The following is a 12,939-nucleotide window of genomic DNA, read 5'->3' on the forward strand; positions in this document are numbered from 1 at the left end:
GACGGTGGTAATCCTGACGTTGAAGCCATTTTCGATGACGAGGCTGTTTGTCGACGAGATGGCAGTCGTCGACGACGGGACAATCTTCGTCGACGAGGGCGCCGACGATGAGGTAATCTTCGTCGACGAGGGCGTCGTCGACGGGGCACTCTTCGTCGACGAGGGCGTCTTCGACGATGGCGCCGACGCGTCCATCTTCGTCGACGCATGGATCTTAGTCGACGAGGCATTCTTCGTCGACGGGGCAACTGTCGACAGTACCACAATCTTCGTCGACGGAGTAGACGTCGACGAGGTAGTCTTCATAGACGGAGCAACTTTCTTGCTTCTTACCGTCGACGGAACGGAGACGATGGATGACACCTCCTTCGTCGACGAGATGGGTTTAACACTCACCGAGACCAGCGTCGACGGCGATGAAGCTGATGACATTATCATTGCAGGTCTCGGCGACGAGAATGTAATAGTCGACGTTGAACCGCATCGACTATAATAACCGTCGACGCCACTGCCGTCGACGGCGCCGTCAACGACGGCAATCTCACTTAAGGTAAATTCCTCTCAGGAAAACTTTTAGCTGGCAGAGTTTTTCCTGATTTCCTCGGGGGCGTAGAGGGCTTGGATCCTGAAGGTGGAGACGTCTTCTTAGATGAAGACGAAGACTGACCCGAGCCCTTAACAGACTGGGCTCTCCTCGACACCTTCGCCCCAGTAGAAGAAAACTCTTCTTCAGCCACCCTTTTCCTGGAAGAGATAGAGGACCCAGAGGCAGTTTCTATCCTTGACAAAGGATCATCTTTATCCTTAAGCTTCTGTAGCCACAGAAGAAGACGTCCTTCTCTATCCCTTAAGGTCTTCTGAGGGAAAGTCCGGCAAATCTTGCACTCCTTCACTTCGTGATCAGGATAGAGGCAATAGATGCATTTTTTGTGAGGGTCTTCAGAAAAAAGCCGAAGCTTTCCGCAGGACTCACAAGGTCTGAAGAGGGATCTTTTTGTAGTTGACATCCTAGAAGTTGTAGAAACAGTAGAAATTTGAAGAAAACTGAGCAGAGCTCAGGGAGACTCCCTGCACACGACGTGCGGTAGAAAATCTGACAGCCTGAGCCTCTGAGGAGAACATTCTGGTGGGTGCTGTTGCCTGATTGGCTGCAGTTTGGACTGTATATAATGACAGTGATAGTCATAGCTGTGGAAGTTTTTTCCCTTGTAGCTTAGGCTACTTTACTTCCTGGTTCAGGTTACCAGGGTTTTTTGGTTGTTATATGCATAATTATTGCTTTTTTATGTACCGTGGGACTCCCACTCCGACAACGGGGAATGATTCAGGCATGTGAATCTATGAAAGACACCCCAAATACTGGAGAAATCATATTTACAAATGATAGTGGAATATAGCCACCCTCCCTTCGCTAGTAAGCTAGTTTTATAAAACTAATAGAAGGTCTCTAGGCTTGAATGGGGAACTACATACCGTAAATATTAGCTTAGGTGAATCACATCACAGGATCAGCTCTGCTCTGTGTCTGGAAAAGGTTGTCTCCAAAAGTGTCTGAATCATGCATGCAAATGCAATATTAAAGGCACCTGAGGTTCAGAACTTTGCAGCTGTGTGCATGTTATGGCTAGAGCGTGGGCCGATCAACATGAATTCAAAAGCATACATTGTTATTTGACCTTGACGGGTTCTGCACACAGTGTTCAGATTAAGGATGCGGTGCACGTCTAGGGATGTGAACAACAGACCGTTCTCATGTGAAGAAAGAGCAAGCAAGCAGTTTTTCTTATAACAACAGCTACCTGCAGTGTTGTGTGCAAAAGCAGTAAAAGTGGCAAGATGGCGTTTTACATCTAAGGCGCTTATGCTAACATAGCAATGTGTGTACATGGAACTCCGTCTCCACTACACTGAGTTGCAAAAGAAGATAGTCTGCCCCAAATGGAGAGGACCTGCAACTGATTTTGTCGATCGGACCTGTATCCCAACAGAACGCCATCTAGGACCAGATTGTGGAGAAAGAGTCCACTCATGATCAGCTACTGAGTGCGACTCAAAAACAAAACCACTAACAAACCGAACTGAGGTCTGCATAGGAACCCCCATCAGATGATATCTACTTAATGAGCCACTGTGCCTGCTCTCTACTGTTACACATGTACTTCTTCCAGACCAGCATTAGTAAGCTGGGTGTGTGTTTATAGTGTGTGAGCAAGGAATGGAAGATGCATGATTCCCTCATGAGCCGGCAAACCATATACTCTGGGGTAGGGCAGTCATTTTCACTTGTGTTGGTCCCTGTACAACTTGCCCTTCTGCCCTACAGCAAGACTAGTAGGACTCTACCCTTCCCCTGAGCCTCTTGGAAGTTAAATTTTAAGATCCAGGATCCCTGGTGTCTGAGCATTTGAAATGACTAATTTACCTAAATCTTTCACTTGAGATAACTTTTGACTCTAATCCCAGCAGTCAATAAGCAGCCATTAAAGAAATGAGTCCTTTCTGGCACGATTATTGGTGGAATATGGGCGTTGACAAACATCAGGTTCTTCAACATTGATACTGGCTGATAACCTGCCTAGCTATGATTTCTATTAAAAACCAGAGGTTGTTGTACCCATTCCTTGTTGAAGTCAGTTGCTACGAAACCTGTTGTTTGTGTTACAAGTGACCTGCAATCATAAAAGGAGCCATTCACTTGCCCATAAGTGAACTGCTATGAGTTAGGTATCACTCCTTTGAAACTGAATGCAGTCCTGTACCCATAGGTTATGGCTGAGAGACCACTATTCACCGAAAGCATTTTACTACAGTGAACGTCTTCATTAATCTAAAGTGTAAATGAAGACCTACATGTTTTCTAAAATGTAGCACTAGTTGGACATCATCATCTGCTGTTATCTGAGCACTTTAATGGTTCTCTAGACTCAGGGGCATCAATGGCTGAGGACACCTACTAGCTTGGAAACTGCCTAGTAGCCAGTGACTGGCCCGGAGCCGGAAGAATGCCCTAATTTCTGCTCATCTTGCAGGGTGTGTGGCCAGTACCAAGCTCAGTCTCGAAATTACTTTATTGAGTCAAGATAAATAAGGTCCAATTCCTCCCCAAGGCTTCTCCTGGTTTTACCTTCTCTTCTTTCTCAGCTCTCTGAATTTCACATTACTCAGTTTCTCCCCAGCTGGTTGAGCATTTTGCAGTTTCTCTGCAGCGACTTAGTGCTAACCTTTGCCACTTGAGGCAAGAGTGAATGTAGAATACATAAGCCGGGTAAGTCGTCTGTGAAGTTACTCCCAGAAAAGTCTTGAAGTCCAGAAGTTCAGAGATGAAACCACACTCCTCTCACTACCTTGTAAGCATCGAACTGCCTGCAGTATACATTGCACCAGACACTGGGTCACTCATAATGAGGGCCTTAGTCTTAAAGTTTACGGTGGCTGTCCCCCAAGTCAAATTGGGTGTCATGGGTCACAGACTTCCTGACATTCACTTTGTTTACATATCTCACACTTCAGACATGGTGCCTCAATTTTGTCTATTTACTTTTTAGAAGATGGCTGAGCCCAGTTCAGAGCTGGTACCCTCAGCAGACCTCCCGAATGTGAGCCAGATTGGGTCCAAGTGCAGGGGTGTAGCTTCCTTTGTGCACCAGGTGCAGTGGCACTAAGGCCCACTCTACCCTACTTATTGCTGTATTTTACAATTCAAACAGCAACTAGAGGGCCCATTTCCTTCCATGCACTAGGGCCCAAGACACACTGGCTACGACACTGTCCAAGCGAGCTCTCAACAGCCATTCACCACTGGTAGGGTGACACATGCTGATTACAGATAGGATATTGATGGTAAATCTGTATTTGAAACATGGTTCACAAAGTTTATCAATCACCAACTCAGAATCAACACTCATTTCCACAAGTCATGTGCCGAATGTCTCAGCTCCCAGAATACCTCACAATCTGCACAGACAAAAAACCCTATTGAACACACTTCCTTGTTCAGCCAGTTTTACTACTATACATATTGTATTTTAGGGAGGGAGAACATGTGCTTGGCAGAGAGTAAAGGGGATGGAGTAATACTCACCGCACATCTTCTGCAACAAAGATTTTAGAGTGAGATGAAAAACATAAAAGTAAACTAGAATTAGCATTCTTTCAAGTTAAGTTCATTTTGAGTGATAGCTCAGGTGCATCCTACAAAAACAAATTTCTGAGCAGAGCTTCTTGGAGGTGATATCCCGTATGTAGAGCTCCTCAGAGCCCAATTATTGCACTGAGAGAGTTTTTGGAACACCAAAAAGACACACATTTGTTACACGACTTTGGAGTGAGTATCTTACAAGTTATGCACCTTGACATTGATATGCCTTTCTGACCTCTGGTCTTATGCTATGTAGGCGCAGTAGAGTCACCCTGATCCCCGTCGTCTGACAGTAGTAGCGTTATGTACCACACTCTTGGGTTTTCATCTCAAGTGATGCTCAGTTCAGCCAAGAGGACTTAAGAAACCGGTTAGCTTATGGCATTGAGTCCTAGATTCTCCCTTTCTCATCTTTCCTTGCTTCTAGTCTCTTCCTATGGAAAGTACCTTGCAATTGCTAATAGGATAGAACCACAACATAGGAGCAGGGCATGGAGACCCTTATGATCACTCTGTTAATCTTAGACTATGAGGCCAGTCTTCCATTTCAAAAACACCACTGCCCCCCCCCCTTCTGCCGTTGAATAGGCTCCATTTGAAAGACAGAACCACCAAGGAAATGACCCATGGCTATATATATACATTTACACACCTGCCTGGTAAAAGCTGGGCACAGCTCTACACGGCTGCCGCCAGGTGGCTGGATACACACAGGCTGGGAATAGGAGAGAGCCTATGGACAAGAATTAACTGAGTCACCAAAAAGTTTTTATCATGTCATGGTTTGATAGTGTGTAATAGTCTGCCCATTTGCACACTTCAATGAGATCCATCCTTAAAGATCCTATTGGTTGTTACGGAGCCTGTCTGCTTGTCTTCTACCATGCTATAAGGGGTTCGGTACATACGTCCTGAGGTTTAAGGAGCCTCCCCACCTGCTTCGACTTGAGGATCCCTCTCTCCTGCTGCCATCTAAGACCCCACCCACCTGCTGAAACTCTGAAGGAGCTGGGAGAGAGAAGAAAGGCAAATAGAGACCAGAGACAGTGTGTGCTCCATAAAAACATTTTATTCTACATAAGACACAGAGAAGAGGATTTAAGAGATGATAGCAAGGATAAAGCCAGAGAACCCGTCTCCTCAGAAGAGTTATTCCTCGGTCAGCCCCTTCTGCAGAGAAAGAGAAGACGTTCGAGACAGGGGAAGAAAAGAACAAGCAACAGAGGAGGAAGCATGGAACATGCACAGACCAGAGCCCAGTTCCTGCAGGAGCCAGGGTCAGCCTTTGGGACAACAAAGCAATATCCCTTTCAAGAAGCTAGAGCAGTGCGATTGGAGTGAGAGATAGCGATGCCACTGGCATACTCGCCCCTCCGCTAATTCATTTATTCTAAGAGTGTAAAATATTAGACTATGCCCCTGCTGATAATATCCAGAATGAGTGTAATTTCCCAGACGTTTTGGGACAAATTCAGGATATTGAGGAGCTTCTAGGCACTATGCAATCTGAGGTCCAGAAGAATCAACTGCACAAACAGTAGCTGTACCATTGATCACCCACTCACTGTCACTCAACATACCTTTAAGGATTCAAGAATAATTGATTCTTCATCCCACAGTTCAAAGCTGTGGCAAATACTACCCCTTCCACACAAGCAAGGAATATGTTCATGGTCCAACTAGGGATATACAAAGGTTTTTCTATGTTCGTCGGTGGTTTGGCTAAGTCTTAGCACAGCCTTGATCGAGATATACACTCTCAATTAAGAAGTCCTAGTCCAGATTAAGGTTACCCAACCACATAAAAAGAAGGAGCGGGATACCCAACCAGAGATACCATTATTAGCTCTCACACCGCTCATTTCTCCCTAAAATGTGATCAGGATTATCATCTCCTTCAATGTGTATACAACTCTCCAGTGATCATCAGGGCTGGAGTGCAGTGGGAACGTAAGTATAGTGTTATCTTTCTCATGCTGAAGTGGAAGGGGTACCTGATGTGAAATCACTTCTGCTACATGTTCTAATGTTTTATTATATTGTTCTATGACCAGCCTTGAAAATACCCTGTGCTTCTAAGTCACAAAGGGTGAAACACGTGTTGGCTGATTCAAAGAACTAGAAAATTAAAAGGTAAGCATTGAACCACAACTGTACGTACAGGAAAATAATGAGGTTTTCAAAGATACGTCTACAACGTCCCATGATTTGTTCTTTACAAAGGGGCTGTGGAAATGGCATCACACGCCCTGTGACTCCGGATGACATCACAGGCTCTCCTTAGCTCCTTATCAGACTCCTATTTGCTATTGATCAACTAGAGAAAATGCAGTAATGAATGGAAATGGTTGTTTACTTACTATGCTTGCCACTGCCTTTGTGACTACTGAGATGAGGGATGCTACTCTGGCTAACCCTAGTTCATGCTCATAAAGGGCAAGAGCCTTGGGTCTCCTCATGTGCCTATGTTTACACCCAGATTTCAGGACTGGAATCGGCTCTCAACCCTCCTCCAAATGTCAGCAGCCTTCACGGTGTCCTCAAATCATACATGGCACCACCCCGCGCCCCAGTGACTAGGGCAGCACCAGTTTTGACTTTGCCTAATCATCCTTTCTAACCAGCGATTGGGACAGGCTTCTCAGCTCTTACCTCACTCAAGCAGCCCCACCCCAGTGATCACCCCAGAAGCTATATTTAAACTGAGCTTCACATTTTTTGCTAGTCTTGTTCCCATGATAGAAAAGGCACTCACTCCTTTCGTCATTCATGTTCCTTCTAGTGATCTGTAGCTAACACCCTGCACATGCAGCCAACATCAGGGCCCCTAATCCTCACTTTTCCCATAAACCACTTCTCCCTCCAACTCTCAACTTCCTCACCTTTTCTCTCCCACCTGTCCCAATTGAGATCAAGGCAGGTCCATCGCCTTTCACCTGCTCAGACCCCACTTGGCTCTCACTTTGCTCATGTCCTCCCTTCACCCATCAGCTGTGATCAAGGCAAGCCCTTCAACACTCACCATGCTCCCTCAGCTGCTGCGGTATACATAGGTACCCATGCCCCAGTTGTGATCAGCATAGGCCCTTTAGCTCTTACCTTGCTGATGCTGATGTCGCGGGTCTTGGCGCGCAGCTTGTTGACCTGGGATTCGGCGATATCCGCCCGCTCAGCTGCCTCGTCCAGCTTGTGCTGAACCTTTCTGAACTTGGACAGGTTGGTGTTTGCCTGTTCCTCCTGGGTAAAGAAAAGTGAAATAATGAGTGACATAATGTCTGTCTTTGTCTTGTGAGAGAAATGGAACTATGCAAGGGACTTTTCACTAAATAAATACCTCCTCCTGTCTGTTGCCTCTTGGTGAACAATTGGAATGACGTATGGATGAGGCTACTTACTGTCTGTTTCACTGACTCTAGTGCGACAGATTGAGTGAACAATTAAAGGGGAAGTCACTTACCGCCGCCTCTGCCTGTCTCTTGTAGGCCTTGACTTTCAGCTGGAGTTTGTCCACCAAGTCCTGCAGGCGTGTCAGGTTCTTGCGGTCTTCCTCAGTCTGTGAAGAAGGGTGACAGAAGAGGGTGAGGAAGGGGAAAGTTGAGTGACAGCTCATCAGCTTACTCATTGGTCTACACAGTTTCAAAGAGCAAAATACCCGTTCTCATTCTGACTTGCACACTTCCATCTTGAACTCCAAACCCCATTAAATATGACACCAAATAGGATGTCTGTGATTCAGACCACCACAAGGTGGAATGACTTTAGCATCCACCTCTTCAGTAATTATCTTTTATTTTTTATTATTAGAGCAGACATTCCTGTTAAAGGCAGTAGTCTTAGGAGAACAGTAAGTTACATTGTTTGGACACACTTGTGGCCCTTTTGAGACATTCACAGTAACTTTAGAAACGTGAGTAAAAATAGACTCATGAATGGGATGGACCCGAGGTCCAACTGGAAGGAGTTCCAATATGGCTGCTTGGCAAAAAAAACATTTGCAAAAAGAAGCCTAATAAAGAAGGTCAAAACCAGTCCTGTAAAGGAGCCATCTCTTCAAAGCCACCCTTCATGTTTAAACGCTATGTAGAGGTACCACTCCATGGTCTGGACCTCAGCAAATGAAGTGACTGTAAAATCCTGAGCTTCACTATCTACCCAGCCATTATTAAGGAAATATGGGCCCTAGTCACAAAGGTAAATCTACATGTGTGGATTTACTACAAGTCAATTTATTCTTACAATTGTGAGCAACTTTACTACTGTTGGCTATTTACCATTTACAAGTGTGAAGCTACTCAAAAGTGTAGGCTTACATGTCCCCACCACCTAAAATAGGCTGGCGTTTGTAAAGAAAAAAAGCCAAATACAACTGCAGAATTAGTGATATTATGGCCATATTTGATGTGCCGCACACTTGGCAGAGACCTCTACAATGGGGGCGAAGATCTACCTATGGTCCATTCAGAAAAGTTTGGAAGTTTATTAAAAAAAAATCTAAAAAAAAGGTTACTTTTTTATGTCAGATCTAAATAGTTTTTTTATATATATGTTTATTAGTTTTTAAACAGATGAAAAGGTACGGTATGATACAGTAGCCTTTGCAATGACTCCGGCAGCATTCACAAAAGAGCAAAAATATAGACTCAGTATGTGTCCAAACGAAGAGCCATAGGATGATATCTAGATGTCCCAGGCGTAACCATGTTAGTGTTTGGGGATGATAATCTAGTTATTAATATACAGGAAGTTATAAGTGTACATGCTAAGGCTAGCAAATGGAGATTATCCCTATATAAACAATTCCCCAATAGCCAAGGTATGTCGAGAGTTAGGGCTGTGGTGATGAACTAATGAAAACCCATGTCTTCTCTAGAGTAGCAGGCAAAACCTGCCTAATAGTGGAGCATATTAGCAGCATGTTAATGGTGTATGTTCTCTTATTATATAATCAAAGGAGGGATGGAGGAGGTCTGATCCATTCAGCTTCCTGTCAAAGGTTAATGATCAAAGGGGAATGGATCACTTGTACCTGTAATCCCAGGGTCAGGTATACTAGCTGTCATTAATACCCTCAGTCACGTACAGGAGCGAGGGTGGTATATCTTGGTTCTCTGCCTCTAGAAACGTGAGAGCATCTTCATTGGGTTTTATTTTGAAATGCTTTTCCTCCACCTGGAGGTTTAGACCACTGGTTTTAGCAGTAGTGACCAGGAATAGGGTTGAAGAAGTACAGTGAAAGTGGGGGAAAGTGAGATAAAATTGCTTCACTCTGCTTCTTGAACAAACTTTATTCGGAAGGCGTGGTAGCAAGGTTAAAAACAAAGAGGTGCTACTATAGAAATATTAGCTTTCTGTGGCACTATGCTGTGCTAGTGAAGGTCAAAGGTCGACATGTTTCAGCCCTGTGTCTTTGTCCAGGAGGGGTCGGGGGGCTTTCTTCAGGACCTACAGAAGAGTGTAGGGTCACAGAAACTTTCCAAACCCTATTAATGGTGGTACATTGACTCACCTTTCTTCTTGGTCACAGGTCAGAAGTACCTGTAACTTGCTTCTTGGTCACAGGTGGAATGTACCTGTAACTGACAAAAAGTAAACAGAAGATACAATTTCAGATGTGTAGTGTGTCACAAACATTAGTTGTAAGTGAAGTGGTACTGAGCCAGGTGGAGAAAACCAAGGAGACTTATGGACATAATCACGCAATGGTGATATAGCAAAAGAGGTACCAAAGAGGTAAAAACTGACAAAGGAAGAGCATGTTTGTTTAGCGATACTTAGCAAACGTATTTAAAAGCATCATGGTTTAACAAAAAGCGTGTATATTGTACGTGGTAATTCCCTGGAGTGAGTGGTGGTGATACTCGTGCTCTACATGGTATGTAGGGGAAAAGTGCGCTTGGCTGTAAATCTCATGCTCGGCAAGGTGCCCCTCGGAAGTACAACTTCAGAATTAGCGGTGAGATAAGGCTCGGGGCTTCGAAGGAGATAAAATAAACATTGTTGAAACTAGTCGCTCTTATTTTATTAACAGCCCAAGAAATATATCAGTTTCAGGCGGGGCGGGGGGGGGAGGGGGGCACAGTGGTGTATATACAAATGGCACCATCATATGAGAGGCCCTTTAAACATACCTCAATGTTGCCGGTGTACGGCTTCCCCGGGGGACCGGCGGGTGAAAGTCCTACAAGCCGGTATAAGAGGAGAAGTTTAGTACGTACAGCTCTTGACATAGAGAGGGGTGCCCTTAAGTCTTGCAGAGTATTACAAAGCTCACCTGGACTTGCAGGCCTTCGATTCCAGGCCGCTTCCTGTGACGGCGCCCTGGTGACGCGGGCGCATCGTGGGATGATCTTAAAGTCCGTAAATGCATTCGCATAGAAGATAGACTAAGCGCCGTGTATTTAGTGTTCCTTTTGGGAACAGGAACGTTCAACAATATTAAGGGACAGAGACTTATAGAAAAAATGCATACCAATGTTATCCACATATGTATCAAATAAAAAATATATAGTAAAAAAGAACACTGTTACGCTGCCTGCCGAAAATGATGTTAGATGAAGGTAATCGTCAGAATAGTAGAGAGACTTCTTTTTCAATTTCTTTCTTCCAGTTTCAAATCAAAGAAAGGCAGGCAGCATAACAGTGTTCTTTTTTACTATATATTTTTTATTTTATACATATGTGGATAACATTGGTATGCATTTTTTCTATAAGTCTCTGTCCCTTGATATTATTGAACGTGCCTGTTCCCAAAAGGAGCACTAAATACACGGCACATAGTCTATCTTCTATGCAAATGCATTTACGGCCTTTAAGATCATCCCGCGACATGCCCGCGTCACTAGGGCTCCGTCACGGGAAGTGGGCTGGAATCGAAGGCCTGCAAGTCCAAGTGAGCTTTGTCATACTCTGCAAGACTTAAGGGCACCCCTCCCTAATCCAAGAGCTGTACGTACTAAACTTCTCCTCTTATACCGGCTTGTAGGACTTTCGCCCGCCGGTCCCCCGAGGAAGCCGTACACCGGCAACACTGGGGTATGTTTAAAGGGGCTCTCATATGAAGGCGCCATTTCTGTATACACCACTGCGCCCCCCACCCCGGCTGACACTGATATATTGATCGGGCCGTAAATAAAATAAGAGCGACTAGTTTCAACAATGTTTATTTTATCTCCTTCGAAGCCCCGAGCCTTATCTCACCGCGAATTCTGAAGTTGTACTTCCGAGGGGCACCTTGCCGAGCATGAGATTTACAGCCAAGCGCACTTTTCCCCTACATAGTGACCACACCGTCATCCGCTTCAGTCAACACGCATACACGGACATCACCCAAAGATTACACTGACACTTTATTTGTGGGTGAAGAACTGCTGCAGGTTTATTTCATACAACACAGTATGATAATAAAATTGGGTTATCTTACGGGCGATCCAGGGCAGGCAGCCCCTTGCTGCCCGCCCGCCTGGTGAGCCCGCACACACGGTGGGTCGATGCCCGGCAGTGTGGCACATAAATATTTGCAGATCGTCCACTGGGTCACGTGATCTGCCTCCTACTCCCGCCCCTTCCGACAGGGGCGGAGCGTGTTGTGGCCACCCCCGGTTGGTCAGGCCCCCCAACCGCCCGAAGGACTAACGGGGCGCCGTCGCGGTCTTCCCAGAACCCCCTTCGGCTCCTGGACCTTGGCTCGGGCACCCTTACTGTGCCGGACAGGGGTACCCTTACTGTACCGCCTGTCGCAGAGGTACCCTTACTGTACCAGTCTGCATCCAGATCGCCCTGTAACTCCGCCTGCAACGCAAAAGAAAAAATTAAACATTACAATAACGCGCTGTGCCTGACACGTGGGGTAAGAGGAAAGGGTGGGTGAACGCGTGTCCAGGCTGGTGCGGCGCGCAGGAGACAGAGGAGGAACTGGGCGAGAGAGCCCACTAAGTAGGGGGGTAAGCCGCGCCCCCCGCCCCCCCTGGCCCGCCTCCAGCTCACATGATAGGGGGTCTTACCCAAGTGGGCGTAGGCCTCGCGCGCGAGGCAGCAAGGGGGGAAGGCTCCGACGGGCGGCCACTAGAATGCTGCCCTGCTGATGTCCCACTGCTTGGGACGCGGGCAGCGGCATAGTGACCACACCGTCATCCGCTTCAGTCAACACGCATACACGGACATCACCCAAAGATTACACTGACACTTTATTTGTGGGTGAAGAACTGCTGCAGGTTTATTTCATACAACACAGTATGATAATAAAATTGGGTTATCTTACGGGCGATCCAGGGCAGGCAGCCCCTTGCTGCCCGCCCGCCTGGTGAGCCAGCACACACGGTGGGTCGATGCCCGGCAGTGTGGCACATAAATATTTGCAGATCGTCCACTGGGTCACGTGATCTGCCTCCTACTCCCGCCCCTTCCGACAGGGGCGGAGCGTGTTGTGGCCACCCCCGGTTGGTCAGGCCCCCCAACCGCCCGAAGGACTAACGGGGCGCCGTCGCGGTCTTCCCAGAACCCCCATCGGCTCCTGGACCTTGGCTCGGGCACCCTTACTGTGCCGGACAGGGGTACCCTTACTGTACCGCCTGTCGCAGAGGTACCCTTACTGTACCAGTCTGCATCCAGATCGCCCTGTAACTCCGCCACAGCTCTGGGGAGGCTACCGTCGCTGCCAGAGCCCCCCTCTCCTAACAAGTGCTACTGATGTCCCTTGCCAGCCAATGCCTCTTGTACATCCAGCAGGAACATGTCCATGCCTACCCTGGACAGGTGCACCCCGTCAGCCTCATAATACCCTTCAACCTTCTCTTGGATCAAAG

At 46.5% G+C, this 12,939-nt stretch overlaps 1 protein-coding gene across 1 annotated transcript in view; it reads right to left on the minus strand.

The window, feature by feature from the left end:
• Positions 1-5,187: 5,187 nt before the first annotated feature.
• The window catches only part of LOC146870723 (myosin-7-like), a gene marked incomplete at its 5' end in the record, with an annotated part of 160,975 nt that continues 153,223 nt past the window's right edge, over positions 5,188-12,939 (minus strand). The window contains 3 exons of the mRNA XM_085644017.1: positions 5,188-5,308; positions 7,238-7,375; positions 7,596-7,691. Of these exons, the coding sequence (XP_085500143.1) occupies positions 5,288-5,308; positions 7,238-7,375; positions 7,596-7,691 (255 nt within the window). The remainder of the gene's footprint in view (positions 5,309-7,237; positions 7,376-7,595; positions 7,692-12,939) is intronic.

Source organism: Triturus cristatus, chromosome 1_1, assembly GCF_964204655.1.
Source record: "Triturus cristatus chromosome 1_1, aTriCri1.1, whole genome shotgun sequence".
NCBI lineage: Eukaryota > Metazoa > Chordata > Amphibia > Caudata > Salamandridae > Triturus > Triturus cristatus.